At 35.2% G+C, this 24,281-nt stretch overlaps 1 protein-coding gene across 1 annotated transcript in view; it reads right to left on the reverse strand.

Moving 5' to 3' along the window:
- LOC133515510 (uncharacterized) overlaps positions 1-24,240 on the reverse strand; it is a 56,897-nt gene extending 32,657 nt beyond the window's left edge. The window contains exons 1-8 of the mRNA XM_061848056.1: positions 23,884-24,240; positions 14,682-14,757; positions 14,048-14,133; positions 13,649-13,764; positions 12,668-12,804; positions 5,188-5,321; positions 4,587-4,676; positions 1,828-4,190 (exon numbers count right to left, since the gene is read on the reverse strand). Coding sequence (XP_061704040.1) covers positions 1,828-4,190; positions 4,587-4,676; positions 5,188-5,321; positions 12,668-12,804; positions 13,649-13,764; positions 14,048-14,133; positions 14,682-14,747 — 2,992 coding nt within the window. The 5' untranslated portion in view covers positions 14,748-14,757; positions 23,884-24,240. The remainder of the gene's footprint in view (positions 1-1,827; positions 4,191-4,586; positions 4,677-5,187; positions 5,322-12,667; positions 12,805-13,648; positions 13,765-14,047; positions 14,134-14,681; positions 14,758-23,883) is intronic.
- Positions 24,241-24,281: the final 41 nt, after the last annotated feature.

Raw genomic sequence — 24,281 nt, forward strand, 5'->3', positions numbered from 1 at the left:
ACCCTCGGTAGGTAATTGAATCCTGCAGTCTTAAATGCACCGTGCGCAGTGACACAGAAGAATCGAACGCGACGCGCGACCTTAGCTGCACTCGAGATACTATTTTACTAATATACTACCGCTATGATGTACTACTTGTTTATTGTTTGAGCACAAACGTTATTTCTAAAGCTAAACAGTCCATTTAAAAGTCTTCTTAAACCCTTAAAATATGTTGAAAGTTGTTAACTTATTTGAAATAAAAAAAGTGAAATAAATGTCGCCAATGTAAAACGAACCTATCCTTCAACATAAAAGAGTCCAACTTAGTTTAGCGTGATACATTAGCAATAGTATAGGTTTTTGCAAATATAAAGTTACCAGTGCCGTATTATCTGACCACGTGTCGGGTGGAATGTTCCGTCTGTGGTTTCGGTTCGCTACGAAACATTTGATACAAATTGACCAATCATTTAATAACGGCTTTTAACCGGTGGCTAGGTACAGATGATATAAAATATATGAATGATAGGTGTATTTTTCGCTTCCTTGTGGCTTTCAATATTTCTTGTTTCAGTTAATTATGGTTTGCATTTTTACTACTTTCATTCTCGATAGATCCAACCAGTAGATCCAAGATGGATCCTCAATTCTCTCAAGTTTGTAATATAAATAAATAAAACTTACTAATATTGTCGGCACGACCAATTTAGAGAGCAGTAGTTAAATTGCACAAAATAGAGAAATTACGGAAACCACGACTGTTTTCGAACGCTGCTATCGTGTCTATAAGTTATTAATGACAAATATAATTACTTCACTCAGTCAATCAAAGAAATTAAAAAACTGTGACCGATAATGTGTCAAATACAGGTAGGGTTCGTCCAATATACATATATTAGAATAAAACCGCGAAGGGCAAATACATATTTGTAGCATTTTCAGACAAGTTCCTTACGAGATAATATGTTTTCTTAGAAGTATCGTACCGACTTTATCAAGAAAGTGACACATTGCGACCTATCCCAACGTTGTACTCGTAAGGCTCACGGTCCTAGAGTTATAATACTTATTCAGTTCGATAAAATTTAACACATTCACTGCCAACGTTTTCGTAGCGCTATACTCGTAGCAGATCCGAGTGTTTTCCTGCTTTGTTCAGAAAAAGCGACTACGGCCAGAGAACCCGCCAAGCGGGTTCCCGGCACTCATTGTGATAAATCATGTTAGATAAGGATGTAAATTATTCCACACCATGCACGAAATAAAGCACCAGAAAATTATTCGAAAAACGTAGCAGTTATCTTTTGACACAATTTCTTTTTGATAAATTGCATAGAACTAAAAAAGTATGTTACTCGACCGTGGCGACACTTGTTTCGTTTTTACTGCGGCTAATCGTTTAGGCAGTTCCAAAAAAGGAACTGATTTAAATAATAGGCAACTACCCTATTGGAACAGAGTTGCGTTTGTTAAATTTCGTCCAATTTACAAACAAAACAAAATCAACTCTATTTCTTACAGTAAAGGTTCAAATTCCCCTAGCAAATATTAGCATTTGTATGGCTGTATATTAGGACGAAAAAATGGTATTTCGAACCTACAGGGAATAATTCGACTTAGGAAACTGAATGTATCCCAATTACCCTCTTACAAATTTCCACACATTATTAGGTCTCAAGGTGGTTCGTCACGGTCAGCTAGGCACTATTACGCTAATAGATGGCGTTGTTGTTAAAATTTGACGTATTTAATTAATTTATGTATGATAATGTAAATTTTCCATCAGGCGGGAATAAATTGTAATCAGTTAGTAGTCAACAAGCAATAATAATGATAATAACTCACCTGACACTGCAAATTGCACCGTCAGCAAGGCCTCCACGATCTTAATAAGCAGTCTCATCTCCGCCTGCGCCATCTCGCAGTTACTCACGAAATACAACAACACTCGCAGCAGCCCAAAACTGTCTAAGAACACATCCTCGTCAACCGCGTATTGTCTGAACACAGGGCTATAAAGACACAGTGCCGCGCATGATTTCCAGAAAGTCCATGCATTCTTCAAAGCCTCTAAGTAATCCTCAATAGATTCTTCTATCACGTTCTCACCCGCAGCGAAGTTTGTTTTTATCGCTTTCGGCATAGAGATCGACACTTTTCTTATTTGTGACGAGTCACGGCGTTTCTCTTTGAATGATAGCTGTTTCTTTTCTTCCGCGATATCAGATAGCTCATCGAATTTTTCTACTGGAAGTTTAAGGCGGTAGATTTTAAAGCATCTCTGCGTAGTTTCTGATAGAGACTTGAATAGCATTTGGATAGATGCTAGAGAGCTCATTTCTCTATGATAAGTCGTGGATGTATTTTCTTTGATCAATTTGAATATCTCAACGGTAATAGCTATTTCGAGAATGGAACAACACTGGTTTGAGAATTCGGGTAGGGACACGAGTTCCAGTACGTAGCTAAGCCCACCTTTTTGAATGAACTGATCAGCAAAAGATACCGTGTTTAGTAGACTGGAAAAGATATTTAGACACGATACGGTCAGGAAATAGGCAGAGTCCTCCATTCTAATAATGTATCTATGTTTGGCGACTATGAAAGTCGGGTATATCACGCTGAAGAGTAACTCGTGCTTCATTTCTAACCGACACTTTGGTGTCACTCGAAGCAAATGGGACACCGTCGCATGCAACACATTATTATGATTGTCCAGCTGTAGTAAAGAGTTGTAGTGGATCAAGAAGGACCATATACTCTTCCGATCGACCGGGTTTACGGAGTGGAGGCAGTGTTTCTTGGCAAACCTTTTGTCTTCGCTCGGCTCGCAAATAGAACAAGGGAGCTGATCTGTGACCTTCGGTATCAGCACGCTCGCTCCCAAATCCCCGTACACAGTATGTTCTAAAACTTGGAGACATTTTGAAGCGACCGAGTCGTGTATTAACATCAATCGGACAATGTTCTCCATTAGAAGTCCAGGAGAAAAGCAGCAGCAGACGCCAGATTTTAACATAACACGCAGTATTTTATGTCTGAGCGGGGCTTGTGTGGATACCTCCTCGTCCGTTAACAAGCAAGCCAGTGTACCGTATAGAACTGATACGCAACACGTGGATGATAAGGGAAGATCTGTGCTGGCCTCGCCTAGAATGTCATGGTGGTGATGCATGCCCGCAGCGACCCGCGCACGGCAGACTTTATGTCTAGTACGAGGGCAAGCTGTGGAATGCACAACCTCACTTCGCACTCTCTTCATTCCGTTTATCAGCTTCCCTACAGACTCTAAAAGCTTCTTTATAAGCGTAACGGCCTCGTCGTAATCCACGCCTCGTATCCTGATCATCAACTCAACGCATTCTCTGAGTAGACCGCCTTTGAGACACTCACCGTACAACTTGAACTGATCGGTGAATTCCCTTAAGTTTTCCAAGGTACGACACTGCATAAGAAGGCAGTGGAAGAAAGCTGTGATAGAATACGCTATGCCGAAAACGAATCTGAGCATATCGTCAGACTGAGCTTCTGTTAAAGTTTCATCGACGAGATTCTCATCAGACTTCTTATGGTACTTAGAGCTAGATTTGCAGATTACGTCCTCTAATATTCTTAGTAGCATCGGAAGTATGCCATTGTTTATTAGTTTGGCACACAGGTCGGACCGGATGAGAACTTTGTCTAAAGAGACGATTAATAGCTCTGTTAGGGCGACTTTTATGTGGGAGACTTCGTCCGCGCTCTTTGAACAAGCGGGAAGCGAACCAAACTGTAGAGAGCATAGGTTTTTTAAAGAGAAATTTATACACTGCATTGATATTTGTGAACCTTCAGAACCCGATAGACTGCTTTCAGCTTTACACAGCTCTTGTAACAAATCCGTGATCATGAGGATGAATTCAAAGGCAGATATTTCAGAATTTATAACCTCTCTATGCTTTTCGTTCATATAATCATCTGGTTTTGGTTTTGTTTTCTTTGGCGAATGAAAGGGGTCACTGTAAAGTTCATTGGCGTACTCATTGGATGACTTTAGAGGCGAGTTGAAGTACTCGAAATCGTCGGGAGAAGAAACTTTGATAGCGAGCGACCGGTTTAGAACTTGCAAGTCGTCGTTGGAGTCAGCAGACTCGGAAGACAGCTCTGGCTTAATCGTCTTCCTTTTCGTTTTGACATCGGAGTCTTTACTTTGGCTCACGTGTCTTGATCTGGGATAATATAAAAACACTTTTACTTTATTGTATTGTTATTGCTTGATTTATGCTACAAGTAACTTAATTACAAGATTTCAAAGAATCGAATTTAATTCAAATTATAACGTATTGGTTAATCAATGCTAACCCGGTATACTTATCTGCGTATATTTTAGACGATATGAATGTTCCTACCAACAAAAAATACGCAAGTATAACGGGTTAGCACTGATTGACTAGCACGTTACTATTTCGCGGATTAGCAATGTTATATTTTTCTTTTAATTAATATAAGGCAAGGCCTGATTCTATCAATTATTTAAATGAAATTTAACATAGAAAGTAGAAACAAAGACATTCTGGATTTTCCTACATTGGGGACTAGCATGATATGAAATTGTATGTAATTACCGTCCAGTCGTACCACGATCAGATACTGCAGTGTTCTTGTGCAGTGTCTTGGACGCCGGACTGCCAGCGGGCTTTTGTTTGGACCATATCCTGTAACAAAATCCTTGATTATCTGATATCGACCACACAAAGCGAGATGACATTCACAATGCCCATACCTCTCTTGTGGACGTAGTTTAAAGACGTACCCGGGTCCAAAAATCGCAGCCAAATAACACTAGACCATACTCATAGTGTTGTGTTCCTGCCGGTGAGTAAGGTTGCCAGAGCTCAACGAGGGGCGGGAGGGGGTTAGAGTCGGCAACGCGCATGTAACTCCTCTGGAGTTGCAGGCGTACATAGGCTACGGATACTGCTTACCATCAGGCGGGCCGTATGCTTGTTTGCCACCGACGTAGTATATTTTTTTTTTTATTAAGGCTCGCTTTTTCCGTTATTATATAAGTTAAAAAAACAACTCGAAAGAATTTAAGACCATATATAAATGTGTAGGTATAATGCATGTGGTTTTTATAGTAGAAAAAATTGCTGAAGCAACACTCGACCTTTATAGTGCCTTTGCAAGTTTCTACACTGCCTCAGTACTGGTCAGATGCCTCACCTGTCGGAAAATAGTTGGTGTATGGCCGCTCTCCGGAGGCGCGGGCGCGGCTGCGCCGGAGTGGACGCGCCCGCGCTCAGCTCGCCGAAAAGCCAGATGAGGACGGAGCTCAGTTGACGACAGCATGAGAGGCCCTGTATTAACATTATTTTTATTTATTTATTAAGGCTGTAAATTCAGTAACTGAAAGAACAATATTAACCAGCATCGCGTGCTTGCCGTGTAACATAATTTTATAGTCGCGCGGGTCACAATAATATGTAGACATGGCGAGAGAAGGCGCGTGATCTTGTATGACTTCGCTGATGACACGTCTTGCGGGACATTCGTCCCCTGATGAATATAAGAATTTACTCAACACCTTTTGTTCAGCAGAAAACTAGCGTGCTTCGAAGTATTTTATTTACTATTATTTTATAACAAATTTTATCACTTATTTTTTATTGCGTCTTGTTTTGCTTTTATTCAACAAAAATTATATGCGCATTCAACAAAAAAAAAAACAATATTAGCTTAATTACTAATCATCCAAACGAGATTGTAAACTCTCAGTTCTTAATGATCCACATTCCTAAAAAAACTTTTTCGACGAATATATTATCATTAAGAAGTGTTCAACAAAAACCTGCTTTACAGACAAAATACAATCCACGATCAAGTAACGCGACGAAGTATTTGATGCATATAATGAATATTAAGTTTAATTTAATATAGACAGGATTGAGTAAGTAATGTGAATTATTATTTGGCCGCGGACTTTCAAAATTCATTGTCTCCAAATTGGAAAATTAAATTAAAAGGCATTTTATTGCTCTATTTAAACTTTCTTTATCTTCAAAATTATGTACTTATAACTTGACAAATAGATGTCACTACCTTCAGAACTCCAACACAATTAGTAAACAGTAGACTATTTGTACCTAGAATGTACCCATCGGTCATTCAAGTATAATTTTTTTTTCTAGTATTATCGCATGATTATCAAACAAACTATCAAACTTAATCCATTTAGATATGACACAGATTTCAAATACAAATGGCCAGGTGGAACCGTATTTATTAGTCATATCTAGATATAATTCAAACAAACACAAATTCAGATGTTATTTAACAAAATTTCTAATAAATATGGGTCATAATCAATATAGTCATGTGACTTTTGTTATTACACTTGCCGAGACATACTCGTATGACGCACCCATTATAAAGTAATAGATAAAGTAGTACGGTGCGGTGAGGTACAGTGTAAAATATAATTCTGTTTAAAATGTTGCACGTCAGACTAGCGCTAATGTGTAGTGATATATATATATATATATATGTATATATATATATATATATATATCACTTATTTTATACGAAATTATACTTCTATGTTATGCAGGGTAAAGATATACAACTGAAACTAAATGAAAATTAGACATGTATTTGTGTAACAAGATCTTTTAATAAAGAAGGGTTACACTCAATTTAGTCCAGATTAGGGTTCAGAACCGGGAAATCCCGGTCTCGAAAGTACCGGGAATTCCCGGTTCTTTTGTCAGTAAAATGGAACCGGGAAACCAAATTTGATTCCCGGTTCTTTCGGTACTTTCGGGAATTTTATTTTTATTAAGCGATTCATACTACTATTTACTTATTTACTCTTACTTTAATTTTCCACACTTTCTACTATTCAAACATTCAAAACTAACGTGAATAATTCAGCGTTAAAATAAATAACGCGCGAAATGCACTAGATACTCTAGATGCACTGTTGTTTTTAAGGTCCTATTATAGAGAAGAGAGAGCTAAAAGCTCTTAAAAAGCTAAACTTTGGTTACGCCATATTTTATGAATAGGTAGGTACTCGGAAAGAGATATTGTTTTTAAATATTTTTTTGTAAAAAAGTTTAATTTTGTTTTCTTTGAAAAATGTTTAAGATATTTATAAATATTTAAGGAATCTCAGGTGACTGGCTAATTTTTACCATTTTATTGACAGTTAACACTTACTTAAGAACCTAACAAAAACACTGTGATTGATTATAGTCTGTACCCCTAGTGTAACTTTGATCGACATCATAACGTGACGAACGCGTTTGCGTTAAGTCTCATTTTGTATAGGATTTTGAGGTTCCAAAACGTCCCGCTTGGCGCGCTCTTCCTAAATCCAATACAAAATGAGACTAAACGCAAACGCGTACGTCAAGTTTCAAAATCGAATTTAGTTACACTAGGGGTACTGATTTATATATAATAACTTACTACTAGGTATGAGAATAGAAAATAGTTTAATTTTGTTGCTTTTGAAAAATGTTTAAGATAATTCTAAATGTTTAAGGAATTTAAAATGACTACCTTATTTTGACCATTTTAATGACAGTAAATACTTAAGATCCTAAGAATAACACTGTGATTGACAATAGTCTGATTTATATATAATTACTTACTACTAGGTATGAGAATAGAAAATAGTTTAATTTTGTTTTCTTTAAAAATGTTTAAGATAATTCTAAATGTTAAGGAATCTAAGATGACTGCCTTATTTTTACCCTTTAATTGACAGTAAATACTTACTTTAGTACCTAACAATAACATAACACTATGATTAATTATAGTCTGATTTATATATAATTACCTACTACTAGGTATGAGAACAGAAAATAGAAGAAAAAATTTCGAATTAAAGTTACTTGAATACAGAATTTTAGTTTACTTTTGAAGCATAACCCTTGTTTTCTATGACAAAAACTAGCAAGAACCGAAAATACCGAAAAAACCGGGAAATCCCGGTTCCGTAATACAAAAGTACCGAAATTCCCGGTTCTCAAAAAGAATACCGGTTCCGAAAACACTAGTCCAGATAGACACAGAGATAGACACTTGCCCAGACATATGAAGCACCCATTACAAAGTAATATAGTTATAGTACGTTGAACCAGTCAGTAGGTTTGCTAGTACTCATGCACCGGAAAGAGCTCGTAGGCGAATACAGAATTTTGTCAGTACACTAATTTTTATTACGCAGATACGTCTGCGAGCAATACTACACAACTTTATATCGATCTATTATTTTTTTTTTTTTTATACCACGACGGTGGCAAACAAGCATACGGCCCGCCTGATGGTAAGCAGTCACCGCAGCCTATGGACGCCTGCAACTCCAGATGTGTTACATGCGCGTTGCCGACCCTTTAAAAACCTGTACACTCCTTTTTTGAAGAACCCCATACTGTAGACCCTCGGGAAAACCTCGGAAGGGAGCTCATTCCACAGCCGGAGCGTCCGCGGGAGGAAATTCCTCTTGAACCGCACAGTACGCGACCATTTAGGTTCTAAGGTGTGAGGGTGAACTCCCTGCCGACGAGTTATTATTTAATTAAAAAAAAATTACAACATTAAAAAACAATGCTATGTCTCTACTAATATTATAAATTTGAAAGTAACTCTGTCTGTCTACCTTTTCACGCATAAACCGCTGAATCGATTTAAATGAAATTGGATATGGATATAGTTTGAGGCCCAAGGCAGGACATATAGGATAGTTTTTATCAATCATCGTCATTATCACCACCATTCCACACAGACGAAGTCGCGGGCAGAACCTAGTATACACCTAATATTAAAATAAAATCAAATATTAAAATGCGAATGAAACTCTATCTGAATGTTACATCTTAACGCTTTAAGGCTGCGTTTCGACCAAAGATGTGTTGCGGGGGATGTGTTATTTAAACCAATAGAAACTTTATTTATTTTCCTCGCCCAGCGAGCAATAATTCTATTGGTTCTTAAAAACACATTTCCGCAACACCTATAGCTCACTAAACTGTATTAATTTATTGTTATTACTGTCTAGGATGAAAATGTACACTAGATTAAGTAATTACATTGCAATAAATCATGTTAAATAAATAAATTATAAATCCGCAACACATCTTTTGTCGAAACGCAGCCTTACTGCCGAATCGATTTAGATTGAATTTGGTATGGAGATAGTTGGAGATTTACTACGGTAGTGGTATATGGGAATACTAAATGTATGCAGTAACACAGCTTGGGGCTATAGTTCGTTTTTTGACATTAGAAAGAAGGTAAGCAAGTTTGAAGTGTATTTTTATTGAAAAACCTTTTTGTGAAATAAGTCACGGCAAATATATAACAATTATTGATCCTGATTACACAAATTCCGGATTACACAAATGGTTAAAGGATAAATGCTTTTATTCCTTAAACGAGTTTCTGGATTATTCTGTTAACTAGATGTATTATATAATTCTGACATTGTAATGAAGGGTTTATTTTTTTTCTTTAGCTTTAAGTTTGCATGCCATATTTTTTGGCTAAACATGTGATACTAAATTAATTTACTTTTGACATCTGTATGCAATTACCATGTTTAAGCAAATAAATATTTCTATTTCTATTTCCTCTATAATCATTTACATTATTTTGCATTCAGAAGTAATTATTACTGATTTTTAAATAGCGTTTTTCAATAAAAAGACTCACAAGATTGTTTACCTATTTTCTAAAGCTAAAAAACGAAGTCAGAGATACTAATTCAATAAAATGCTATATTTCAACTTTTTCTAAAACGACAACCTGCACTAATCATATCAAGCTACTATGAAACATCACAGTTAATTAATCTTAGAATCTTACAAATATCAAGCCGACCCAGTAGCTATGTTTATCTATAGATAATATAGTGTTTATAATGTTATACATAACGTACATTGTATTGTGAAGTGCGTTATGCATCGAGATATGAACTATTTACGTTATGATAAGATTAGAAACGATTACATAATGTAATAGTAATTTTTACACAACGATCTATTTAGATTCTAATTATTATTTTAAAAACTTAATCATAATCATGTTAACGGTCAAATTTCAAAAATGGCCGAGCGTGTGTATGAATTTAACGCAGTAATTTTTTTGTAATATCGTGTGATTGTGTAGAAGTGTTTTAATTTACAAAGGTTTAAGTTTCAATAAAAATGACAAAACCACGTTTATAGACGGGCCCTCTTATTATTTTGATTGTTTATAATATAATGTAATTTATTTAGGACAACAAAAAACCGGCCAAGTGCGTATCGGGATCAATACCCCTCCCTCAAGGGTTCCGTACTTTCATACGATATAAAAGCTATCTTCCCGGCACTTATGATCTTTTAATAAGAACAGAAGTTTCTTGGGAAAATCCATTACTTTTCGTGGAAAGTATTTATCATGCTTAATTTTATTGATTTTTTATTCATGATTTTTGTACGCCCGTATGAGAATTTAGAAATAGGGACACATTATTTTCGACTTTCGAAACGATTATTATAAAAAGTATTTACTCCACCAAACAACTATTTTAACAAACTTAAACCTTATTTTTAAAAACCTATCAAACTATGTAACACTCGTTGATATTTACTGAAAAAATGTTCACATTTTATGCGAGTTACATGTATAGAGTGCTTCCCTCAAAAATATATAAATAAATAAATATTATAGGACATTATTACACAAATTGACTAAGTCCCACAGTAAGCTCGACAAGGCTTGTGTTGTGGGAAACACTCATAAGTTCATAACTCAGGAACAAATATCCGTGCTCATCTCACAAATAAATGCCCGTACCAGGATTCCGGCTTCATAGCTGACTATGTCACTAATTCCCACTAGGCCAGACAGGTCGTCAATTTTTTTTTTTAAATGAAAAAAAAAAATCAATTTTCTAAACTTAGTAGCTGTTTACAAAATACATGTATGTTCTAAATTTAATTCAAATATTTACGTTATAGTGTTTGAGATAAAATACTGTGACATTAACGGACAGACAGACATGACAAAACTATAAGGGTTTCGTTTATTCCATTATGGCTACGGTACCCTAACAACAACTTTTGGTCTTGAAGCGGCAATAAGGTTTCCTGAAAATTACTGCTTGACATTTTTTCCGCTTAAAAAATGTTAAACCTCTAATTCATTAAGCTGTTCACATTAATTGTTACCGTCATAAGTGTACATAAGTATGAATTACAACGTTTAATTCGGTTGTGAAAGCATGCTTCCATGCCGGTAGTAGATTGTGCAATAAATAATGCTCATGTAGATTGTGCAGCGAGCCAAACGGTTCATACTACATCTATGCCATATTATTGCCTCTTTATAATTATACCTAATTAATGATGTATGATTTATTTTTTATAATATCAGACAGATTACGGTAACGAGTTATTAATTTACTAAAGAGGGGGCGTAAAGCCAGGAAATTATAAGGAAACAAATTATGGCGCGTCGTGCGAAACTTGCGACGAAGACATGGCTGTCGCGCGGGTTTATATATTTTATCTGAATTACTCTGAAAATTTTATACTTATGTTTGAAATTCAGATAAAACTCGGATCCCTCGACTATATCACTAGCTATTCTATACTAAAATTATACTGCTATGGTACGCAGGGTAACGATATACAGCTGAAAATAAATGTAAATTATGCAAGTTTTGTGATTTTTTAGGGTTTAAGGAAAAAAGGAGTCCTTATAGGATCACTTTGTTGTTCTTCTGTCTGTCTGTCAAGATCCCTTATCTCGGGAACACGTTGATGTATCGAGTTGATATTAAACAGTTCCTACAGTACCTTAAAGCTGTGAAAAAATCTAACTTCTAAGTTGACGTAAAACAAGGTTTATGCCGCAATAAACCCATATTTCGATACTCACGAGGTAATCAAAATTTATTGGGGACTTTCTGTTGACCTATGAAATTTGGGAAGTAATTCATATAATCTTATACTACAAGTATAGAAAAAAATAATTGTATGGGTGACCAAATCTATTTGTAGATTTATTTAAACCTTTTTATAATATGTATGTATCATCAGCCGTAAAAGTGCATGACGACTTTAACAATGAATTCATTCATTATTTCTCCATGTAATTTGGTAGCTCACTTTACCTACAAATTTGTACGAAACCCTCCTCGTTGGGCGAGTCCGACTCACACATCTAGTTTTCGTGTGATTTTTGGCATTTGCCTTTGATTAAAGCGAGTAAAAATGTAATATAAAAACTAAAGATTTTCGTCAGCCTCTTCTTAAGTAAGTTGAGCATGTTATACGAACATTACTTTGAAACTAATTGACATCTGCATTCTTTAGAACCATGTACGTAGTTAAGTCGCTGCAGCGGCCCACACGTAATAAAATACACAAAAAAGACTGCGAAAATCATCTCTTCCTTTTGATATTGTTACAAAATGCATAAAAATCAAACCATATAAAGTCTACAATACCTGACGCTTCGTTCGTATCTCCGGACATTAGACTTAACATTAACCCATCAACTCACATTGTCGTGATATCGTGCCGGCAAAAAAGTCACCACAGCCTCCCACCGTCACGATATCAGACGGGCCGTCTTCGTGAACAGGCTAGTCAGACGGCAAGATATTTTAAAGTTCGACTTTTCGCTATAGCCTTATGTAGTATCGTACCTCGACTCCTAACGCTCTGAGCAGCGCCAGACAGCGCCACGCCACGCCTCCCAACAAGTACTTGCGCAGCACTTCTCCGGTCGACTGCGAGTTGGTCTTTGTAAAGAGGCTTGTCGGACGATCTTCTTTTTCCTCGACTATTCCAAAAACATTTCGATTAGAATCTTACGTTACGAACACAATAACAATGACCATGAAGAGTTTACAATGTTTATACATATAATATAATCCCGTATAAAAATGCACTTTTTACAAGCTTTTATTTAACTTGCAATATGTATGTTCGGGTCAAATTTTGCAAGTTAAATAAGACCCACTTCCCGTTATTCGATTCAGCTGAAACTGCAATATTATGGTAGGTACCATCAAGCTGATCTTAATGGACACAGGAGATGGCCATAGGAACTCAGTAATTAAAACAACGCAAACTAATGGTGTGGGGGTTTATTAGAACTATCTTGATGAGTATTAGTTAAGTAATTGCCTGTTAAAAGAAAAGTACAGTCAGCGGTATGTTATTGTTGTTTGGTGACAAAAAAGTTATTTAATTTAAGTACTGAAAGTTAAAGTCAAATGCCATTCGTATCGCAACAGAACGGAAAATTGTAATGAATATTTTTTTGTCGAGTAACTACCTAAACATTACCTAGTTATTTACAGTAACACAAATAATGTATAACAGAAAAACCGACGTCCCAAAAAGTTTGAAATGCCATTAAAATACTGCATATCATAACAATTAAAATTAGCGCAAATACACATAACATAATCGTCCTTGAGCAGTTCCATTTTAGTCTTCATCAGCAGTTCGACTTCATGAAATGGCTTGATGAAAATACAAAAATCGATATATAATATGCTTAGGTATAAGATATGAGGAGTTCCCTCCATAACTCATGGATCCCATGACCAGAACTGGATGTTGACAAATATGGGACCAATCTGGATGTCTATACTTATCTTTTTAGTTCTGGTAAGTACCTGGTGCTGTAACATCATTATCTTTGGGTGAACTGTGCGCGCTCAACGAAGACGTCACGCGGTGGATCCCGCATAGCAACTCGCAACCCACTAGTGTCACCACTCCGCTCACGGGACTACAGATGAACGGAAAGATACATATATATGAGATAAAAGAGTAGAAAGTGAGCAATTTTCGAATATACCCACACGTTTTTATTTTTACAGGGACCTCTTTTCATTTTGTATTTGATGTTTTTCCGCGCTCAGACGCCGTAAAGGCCCACGAGTGCGAAAAGTGATACTTTATCCGCATATGTGGTTCTAGGTATATTGAAGCATTTTAGAGCAAATTTATCGTAGAACAAATGCATGACAAACGTTAATCATTCAAAGCTTAATAAATGTAATAATACTTACCAAAAATTTATGAGTTCCTTTGGATTAGCGCCGCCATTAAGTCTGACAAGGAATTCAGCTAAGAACAGGTCCAACCACGTTGATTTCTGAAACAACAGCGCATCTGTTCAAATGCACTTTGGAGTAGGTACCTACTCCTTAAAACATACGCATTCAACCTATTTTACCTAATAATCCCAAACTCAGCTTATTCAAGACTTTGTAACGAGAAGACTTGCCAATGGACATCGCCAAGATGACATACTTAACTTATAATCGAATATGAATAAATTTACATCAGTCTGTGAGCTGTAGCCCACAAGAACCCGTTTTGGCTCCGCCATTTCGAAAGTAATCGAAAAACTTAATAGAGAAAAATAAAAACATATAACTATCGAAACTGCTCAGAAAATTTCATGAGAATCGGTATCGGCTGCGACCTGTAGAGGAAGTAAAGTAGGAGAAGTGCCGGACAACCGGACAGACATACAAAAGCATTTTTTCCCAAGATGAAACGTAGGTAGAAGTTTTGCCATGACCAAGCGAGTTTTACCATGACCAACTCATTAAATTGCAAAGGAGATTTAAGTACATGATCGTATAAATCACTTAATTGGTGTTAAGTATACATTTTATTCTGATTTTAGTGGTTCACCTCATAAGTTCCGGTCTCCGCTTTGAAGAAATGGTTCCAGTAGATCTTCAGTGGTTCCTCGGCCATCGCCGTTCAACTGTGACAATGAAGAAGTCTATTTATAAAAGTAATATTATTTTTAACATAAAATTTACTTTATAATATCTTGATGGACGAGAAAAATAGGGAAAACGAGTTTTCGTAAGAATTATTTCTACTCTACCTATTTAGCTTAAATGATTTGGGTACAATCTTGCACAGATCGAATTGTTAGCCTCAAACTAAGCAAAGCTTGTACTATGGGTACTAGGCGATACAGATAAATACATACTTACTTAGTGAGGTCATAAGTTCTGTCAAAAAGTTTTTTACTGATGAAAAAGCTATAGGTCCCTTATTATTCATATTTATGGGTCGAAAGCTTATTTAATACTGAATTTGTACTTACAATATACTTTTACGTAATTTGCTCTCTCATTTTTGCATAAATCTATGTAATATTCGGAAACAAACGAAACTGGAAAAAATACGCGACCTGTTCAAGGTGGTTTTGATCTCTATTTACTTATTTTTCGGTTTTACGTGGTTGAATCTTACATAAAACCAAAGCTGGATCTTTTACCTTGCTTAAAATGTATAACTCATGTGTATTGGTATTACCAAAATTGCAACTGTACGTGTTTTACAAAACCTACTCGTTGGATGGCAGTCAAAAACTAGCGTGTCACTGAAAAGTACCCTAATAAGATTGAAGGGTATTAGCTGAAGTACAGACTTGTCTGCTGTTGATACAATATAATGTTCTAATTAAGTAGGTTCATACAAATACACAATTGTACCTATTTTGTTAATGTGACTCAGATTTTTACTTCCTTTTGTAAAGTTTAAATTGAAAACACGCGTGAGTTAAATAAAATAATATATATATATATATATAAATAAATAATTAATAATATTGACATAATAACAATGAAATCATGATTCATAGTAAAATAAAAATTAGTTGAAATAATAAGTACAAAAATAATTAATATATTAACAGTCAAATTCAAAATAAAATAGACTAGAATAATAATTACAATGTCAAAACTTAAGTTTAAGAATAATAATTACAATGTCAAAACTTAGAAACAAATATCTGTGTTCATCACACAAATAAATGCTTTTATCCGGATTCGAACCCGGGACCATCGGTTTCAGAGGCAGGGTCACTACCCATTAGGCTAGACCGGTCGTCAATTTAGAACTTAATACTCACTTTACCTATGATCTCGCATAACAGCCATTTATAGGGAGCGTGCATGAACTGAAGGAGGCAGCACAGGTGCCGTCAGATTTTTGGCGCGAGGCGTAAATTTGATGTTTATTGTTTCGATGTAGCCCACAAGATGGCAGAGCCTACTATGCACAAGAAAACACGTGACGTGTAAATGTACATGTTTATGATTCCGATTCAGGCCACAAGATGGCAGACCCTCCAACGCGCACGGTCCCTATAGGAGCATACGCTTCGATTTAAAGTGAAGAGTTTTTACTAACCCTTCTTTAGCATTACTTAAACCGTGGAACGCAAATAACATATAAAGTGATAGATGTTTATTTGTAATGCGAGGAAAACTGATTTCGTATCTAGTAAGTGCTTATCTCCAAGGTCAGGGAAGGTGAGCGAAATTGAACAACGAGCGAAGTAAGTAATTCAACACCCAAAAACGCTCACACGCAAGGGCGTAAATAATCGTAGCGGTTTTATATGATTACAGTTTTCAGGCATTTTTTTAAGCTCGACTTATTTATGAAATGAAATGAAATCGTTTATTTTATACTATGTATTTATAATGTAACTACATACACATATACATAAACATGACTTTATAAAAAAAAACCAGCCAAGTGCATAGCGGGCCATGCTCAGTGTAGGGTTCCGTAGTTGCTCGTCCGTCATAATAGAATTAATAGACAGCCAAAAACAGGATATCCTGAATATAACAAGCAATAGGAAGTTACAGTTACAAAAATTCATGTCATGCTATAGTTTTCATTGAAAGTTTTTGCTATGCTTTACTCGTGCAACGAGTTTTATCATATTTTTTGGATGGGTCCACAGAATAAATATTAGTACTACCGTACAGAAAGGAAACCTCCTACTAAGCCGAAGTTTGACAGCGATTCAGTGCCGAATCATGCTGTTCCCTTCTAATGTATGGAACTATCCCTTTCGGCTATTTAGGGTTGTCAAAAATCATGTAATTATCTTATCTGTGGTTGTGCACGCAAAGGGGCGTCAAGTTGTGCAAGCCGAACGGAGCTAAGAAAGCCCGAACGCTCTAATTTCCTCCCCCTACCATGGTTTTCGAAGACCCTTATTCATTTAGATAGACCTATCCAACGATACCTCACACTATTGGGCCAAAATAAAAAGAATGTAAAAAAAATTGTAGGATAAGACGGATAAGAAAAAAAATTTAGGAGGAGGAAACATTTTATTTTGTATAGGATAGGAGGTACCGTAAAAAAAAATTTTTGCTTTTTTTTACCGTTTGGTCGCATTTATTGATTTATATATCCACGCCAAATTGCAGCGTTCTAGCACTAACGAGCACAGAGCAAAGCCTCGGACAGACAGACGAACATGGCGAAAATATAAGGGTTCTTGTTCTTAGTTGACTAGAGAACCCTAAAAACGAGCTGATATTATTACCGAAAGCTGATACCAATGCCTAATACGCACCAATAGATAACATAACAACTTTACGTTTAAAAGTTAGAAAAATAGAAAAAACATAGCCCATGTCAATCGTACCTATCTTAAAAACGAATCGATTGAGACCTAATTCACTGAAATCGTTCGGTACCTGCCTAGTGTTGGAAGCTATGGTGGACACATACCCATACATACATACTAACTTACATAGAATACTAAAATGATAACGTTTTTATAGTCGGGTATAAATATAATGGCAAATAAGCGCATGACCCATCAGTTCCATGTGATCATGGAATCCTATCGGACGCTGCTGGCAATTCCAACTTCAGGGGAGTCACATGCGCTTTGCCGATTCTTTAGGTTTATAAAAAATTGCTATATGCATGTTCTATGTATTTAACCCTTAAACTGCCAAAGATTATAATATGGTAGTGTTCCCCCGAATATTGCGTAAGGTCTATAATATTTGCATAAGTTAAAGTTCTTAATATTAGGTTGGTATAAGATTAGAATAGGATAATTTATTGAGAAAACCATATTGCTAATGTTACATTATGCGAGCACTTCTACATATTGTATACAATTGTCTATAAGAAAAACATCAGGTAATTTTGCCTAGCGGAAATGCAATCGTATTGTAGTCCATTAATTTATTATATATCTAATTTATATAATATCTAAATTACTCAAATCCATTACACACATGTGCTTATACACAAACATTACGCACCTTGCAGCAGTCGGCTTAAGCTTTACGGGCAACCACACAATGTAATTAGAACTAACCGGAATAGTTCAAAAAAAAATTAAAACGTCATTTAAACGCACTTCACAGCACGGCCACTAGCACTAAATCGTTCATTCACAAAACTCTTGCGTAAACAAGGCAGCACCGAAACTACCGAAACACGGAAACTAGTTTTAGTTTCTCTACGTACGACTGCCGAGCGTAAACTAAACGAACCTGCGAGCAAAACTATTCAAATCAATTTACATTCAAACGTGTAGCGTTGTCTCTAGCATTTGATCCGCGAAAAGCGGGACAGATAGTAGGACAACATCAGAATCAACCCTCGGGAAACCTTATCTATGCGGTCGGGCATTCATCATTATTTATTATAATTGGTTGCGTTAACGAGTTTCGACTTTAAATTTATAAGTTAAGGTGTATTTTGATGTGGAGGCGAAACTGCAGTTAGCTTAGGTCGATAGTACCGGACGTCTTGGTGGTTATCAGTACATTCGGTACCATTTTTGAGGCAGTTAATAGACCACTCGTAAACCTTATTATAACAAGGTAGGGTCTAGTATTGATCGGATGTCAGAACACTGATAATAGGTATACTTATATATAATATTTACTCTGCAAATACTAAGTACTAGTAGTATCATTGTATGTTGATATGTTTTATAATACATCTGCTCATAAACTCTATTAACGAAGGAAAGTTTAAATTGGCCATTAGATAAGCTTGAATTAAACATTTGACAATCCATAAACAATATCAATACTATACAGGATGTTGTAAAACGTATGGACCAAATCAAGCATGTAGAGCTGGTCGTTCAAGAGAACAAAGTGGCCTGTTTTCATTGCTTTTGCTTCTTGTGGGGGATTTTTTTAATTTTCGCCGTCATTATTTAATGGTATTCTCCCAATTTTTTATTAGGGTTCCGTAGCCAAATGGCAAAAAAGGCAATGGCAAAGAGCTATACTGGTCAAACTTGGTAAGTAGATGTATTCTATGAACCGCATTAAGATTTTTACACAAAAATAGAAAAATAAACAATAAATTTTGGGGGTTCCCCATACTTAGAACTGAAACTCAAAAAATCTTTTTTCATCAAACCCATACGTGTGGGGTATATCTATGGATAGGTCTTCAAAAATGATATTGAGGTTTCTAATATCATTTTTTCTAAACTGAATAGTTTGCGCGAGAGACACTTCCAAAGTGGTAAAATGTGTGTCCCCCCCCCCCCCCCCCGTAACTTCTAAAATAACAGAATGAAAAATCTAAATAAAATATATGATGTACATTACCATGCAAAATTCCACCGAATATTGGTTTGAACGAGATCTAGTAAGTAGTTTTTTTTTATACGTCATAACATTAAAAAAAAATTTTTTTTTCATCAGACCCATACGTGTGGGGTATCTAGGGATAGGTCTTCAAAAATGATATTTAGGTTTCTAATATCATTTTTTTCTAAACTGAATAGTTTGCGCGAGAGACACTTCCAAAGTGAAAAAATGTGTCCCCCCCCCCCCCTGTAACTTCTAAAATAACAGAATGAAAAATCTAAAATAAATATATGATATACATTACCATGCAAACTTCCACCGAAAATTGGTTTGAACGAGATCTAGTAAGTAGTTTTTTTTAATACGTCATAAATGTCACGGAACCCTTCATGGGCGAGTCCGACTCGCACTTGGCCGCTTTTTAAATAAAAGACATTTAAACAGAGGAACTGATGTAATTTTTATACTTTACTGAATTTCAAATATTTTTCTTTTAGGTATTTTAATGAATTTACATTAAGAGGGAAGAATAGCTTTTCGAATCTAACGAAATAACGGTAATTTTTCTATGAAATTCCATTTCGGGAAAAAACGGTTTCCAATAACTAAATCTTAACAAATCAGTTTGATTTTGATGACGATTGCTTCAGCATAATATATTTTAGGTTTATAGGTGTGGCTTTATTAAAAAAAGAAAATGTTTTTTGTTTTGCATATTTTGAAAAAAAAAAAAAGAAAAACGTATAAACCTTGTTTTACATTGTGTCAATAACATACTAAAAAAAATCATAAATAATGAAAAATATTTAGAAGTGGAAAATGTATTCTCTTTTTGTATGGAAGATCACGTGGTATACTTATTATTGATGAAAAAAGATTGAGGAGAAATACTTTACAATAGTATAATTTTCTAACATAATGGGAAATTGGGAATGTATAGGGAAATTAAAGGGTATTTTGAACAAGTAAGATATCAAGGTGAAACAAAACAAAATAAATTAAAATGCTTAAATTTACACTTTTAAAATTCTTTAGTGTCTTGTGGGCCTCGCTAAATGCATTGTTTTTCAGAATATATCTGGCATTTACTGTAGTAGAATGTTCAATATACTCTAAAAAATGCTTAACCATCTATGTGGGAAACTCTCATAGTTGGCAACAGGCAAAGTGTCAAATATACATTAAATTTTATTAATTGACAGAATGTTATAATTCCAACAACCATACCACTTAAAGAGACAATTAGAGGTTACACGAATTTGTATTTGTAATCTCTATTACCAAAAAAATGCATCATTAGATGAAAGTTTCATCCTTTTTAGGGTTCCGTAGTCAACTAGGAACCCTTATAGTTTTTAGGGTTCCGTAGTCAACTAGGAACCCTTATAGTTTTTAGGGTTCCGTAGTCAACTAGGAACCCTTATAGTTTTTAGGGTTCCGTAGTCAACTAGGAACCCTTATAGTTTCGCCATGTCCGTCTGTCTGTCTGTCTGTCCGAGGCTTTGCTTCGAGGTCGTTAGTGCTAGAAAAATTAAATTTGGCATGGACATATAAATCAATAAAGCCGACAAAGTCGAATAATAAAATCTAAAAATTTAATTTTTTTGTAGGGTACCTCCTCTACACGTAAAGTGGGGGTGACTTTTTTTTTTTTGCTTCAACCCTACAGTGTGGGGTATCGTTGGAAAGGCCTTTCAAAACTAATAGTCTTCAGTAAGGGTCTTCAACAAACATTTTTTCACAAAGTGAATATATTCGGAGATAATCGGTCCGAGAGAAAAAAAAATGTGTGGGACACCCTCTAACTTTTGAACCATAGGTCTAAAAAATATGAAAAAAATCGTGGAAGTAGAGCTTAAGAAAGACATTAAATGAAAACTATAGCGGACATGATCAGTTTAGCCGTTTTTGAGTTATCGCAAAAAGTTTCTCCTTCATAGTAAAAAGACGTACATCCATAGTTAAACGTTATAACGACATTAAATTTTTAATTATAAAACAAAGATTATTAATATTTATTACCACTTTAAAAACAATCCACCTAGCATGTAAATTATCCGCAACGCAGGCTTCGTCCGGTGGCCACAGATGCATATCAGCAACATGCTTCGTCCCAAACAAACCAATGATGATATCCGCAACAGGCTTCGTCATTTATACGAGTAAACAATAATTTAAGCTAAAGAAAATAACCGTCACGTACCCGGCTCAAATGTCCCCATCACACTGGCAGCGTTACCACGCTGAATGGCCAATGAGATCTGTTGGGCCAGGTACGATCCGGACCGACATTGAATGAATGATCGTTTATATGCGTTACACAAGCGTATATATATAAAGGTGTTAAATGTTTAATTATTACAGCACGATTCTTGTTTGCCATGACTGGCGTACAAATATTGCTACTTACTAACTAGCTAAACTAACTAACTGCTAAACTGCTAACATTAAATGGGTTGTTAAAGTTATTTGGTATAAATGTTTTTTGCTATGGGATATTTATCTTTAGACATGCAAAGTCTCCGATTGCAAGTAAGTCTGTTACTTTAATTAGGTACTGATTATGCAAATTTGCCTATTTGTTTAACTCGGGTGGAAGGTACAGTTTCATCCCTTGGTTAACAATCTACTATACTTTAAGCTCCAGTTTATCTTATTGTGACGGTAGAGTAACTACGGAACCCTACACTGAGCATGGCCCGACATGCTCTTGACGGTTTTTTTTTTTACTAACTTCAAAAAAGGAGGAGGTTCTAGATTCGTCGATATATTGCCTGATATGTTTAAAATATTATTTTAATTATTTTAGGACTTATTTTTTCAGTAATATATTGTGCATGTCATAAATGGCAGATTTTAGCATTCATTTGTTTTGTTTAACATTTGTTGTGCCTGATATCATTTATTGATTTATCATGTCATACATACTTACTCAGGTATCATGTTCATAAATAGATGTGATTCAATTTTTGCTAGTTCCTGTACATTTGATAACAATTTTTTTACAAAACAATCAGCAATTTTTACAAAATAACCTTAAACTTTAAACTACTTTAACCCTTAATCAACGGTCTCAAAATAGGCCACCTATATAACATCATCATTTTGTATTTATTTTCTTGTACAGAAGTTTTAGTACTATAAATTGGTGATAAGGCTAGAATTGATTGATTTTTTTTCAATCGTGCCTGTTAAAGGGTTGAAGGCTGTAACTTGCTCACAGAATAAATAATAGTACTACCATACAAAAATGACACTTCCTACAAAACTGAAGTTTGACAGTGATTTAGGGATGAATTATGCTGTCCCTTTCTAATGTATGGCACTATCCCTTTCGGCCATTTAGGGTTGTCAAAATCAAAGTCATTATCTTACCTGTGGTTGTGCATGTATAGGGACGTCAAGTCATGCCAAATCTAATAATTGGTCAGAGCAATGCTGAGCCGAACGGAGCAGGGAAAGTCCGAAAGGAGGAGTGTCGAACCACTGACTTGCTTTCAGTTTAACGGGGTATTCAGTATTAGTACCGAAGTTATAGTATAATTAAATAAATTATCCTTTTGTTTTGTTGATTTACAATGTCTATGCTTAAGATCTTTTTTTTTCAAAGACAAATATACTATAGTTAACGGACTATTTCTAAGCCTTATTGCTAAAACATGATGTCTACTGATAGCCAGTTAAGAATGATTTTTAGTAATTTGATCAATTTATTTCAGTACTTGTACAAATGTAAACTATAGAGTAAAGTCACATTTAGCGCACTGTCTAAAGAAGTGCAGCCATACTGTAGTCTCCTGAGGTTTTATGAATTTAACCGAACAATCAAATATTGTATTGGAACAAAACTGATTTGCGAGTTCTGGCACCATCTAAATGGGCCTTTAATAGTAAAGACAAGAACGAAAATTGTTATATATTCCTCAGGTGTCCTACTGGAATGTATTTATGAGAATTTGGGAAAGATCATTTTTCACACCAAAGCCGAACCGGTTTGCCAACTTTTTGAAATATAAATAAAACATGATAAAATGCTCTCTCAGACACATTTCTGCGTTTTATCCTTTGTTTAGCCAGTGCCAGAAAATATTAGTGTAAATGTTGCCTTTCAACAGATTCAAGCTCTTTCATCACAATTTTAAAGAGCCATCTTCACTTCCCACCAGAAGTCATTTAATTAAAATATATATTTTAAAATATTTAAGTTATGATTGAAATGTATTTTAAAAGCTTTTATTTAACTTGCAATGTATGTATGTATGTATGTTTACAGTACAATAATACAATATTATTTACGATCTTTTACCCTTCCGTAATTTCTTTTGTCTTATTACAGTTTCTAATATCATGTTAGCATTTTTCAAAGTTATTGCTTAAAAGTGGTAGGTAGTTTTAACAAAATAATGCAAGTAAATTAGTTCCAGTAATTAACAAAACTAAAAGTTGCCGAACTTTATATGAATGTTATACATTTGGAGTAACAAGTAACTTACCTACTTTTACGCCGAGCACTGCACTATGCGATCCAGGAGACTCAAGATAATATACTTATTGACGAGGCCATAGTCTTAACTAAAAACTACCGTTAACTTTTAATAACTATTACTTATACAGCCATTGGTATACATGGCTTTAAAACAATAAAATTAAGCAATAAAAGTATTTTCAAGAATTTATTTGGCTATGCCTTTAAAACAGAAGTAAACAAAAAACCCTCTCAACAGCTGAACTTATTTTGACATTTTTGACGTTTCCGAGGTCAATTACCATTGAATGCCCTGCATAGACTACCTACCCTTAACAGACGAGCGTACCGGACCGCATGACTTAATCGTTCGCCGTACATAGTTAATTCTTCTACAAACGTTGAAACTTGCAACAAATAGCATTC

This window comes from Cydia pomonella, chromosome 2 (assembly GCF_033807575.1).
Source record: "Cydia pomonella isolate Wapato2018A chromosome 2, ilCydPomo1, whole genome shotgun sequence".
Taxonomy (NCBI): Eukaryota; Metazoa; Arthropoda; class Insecta; order Lepidoptera; family Tortricidae; genus Cydia; species Cydia pomonella.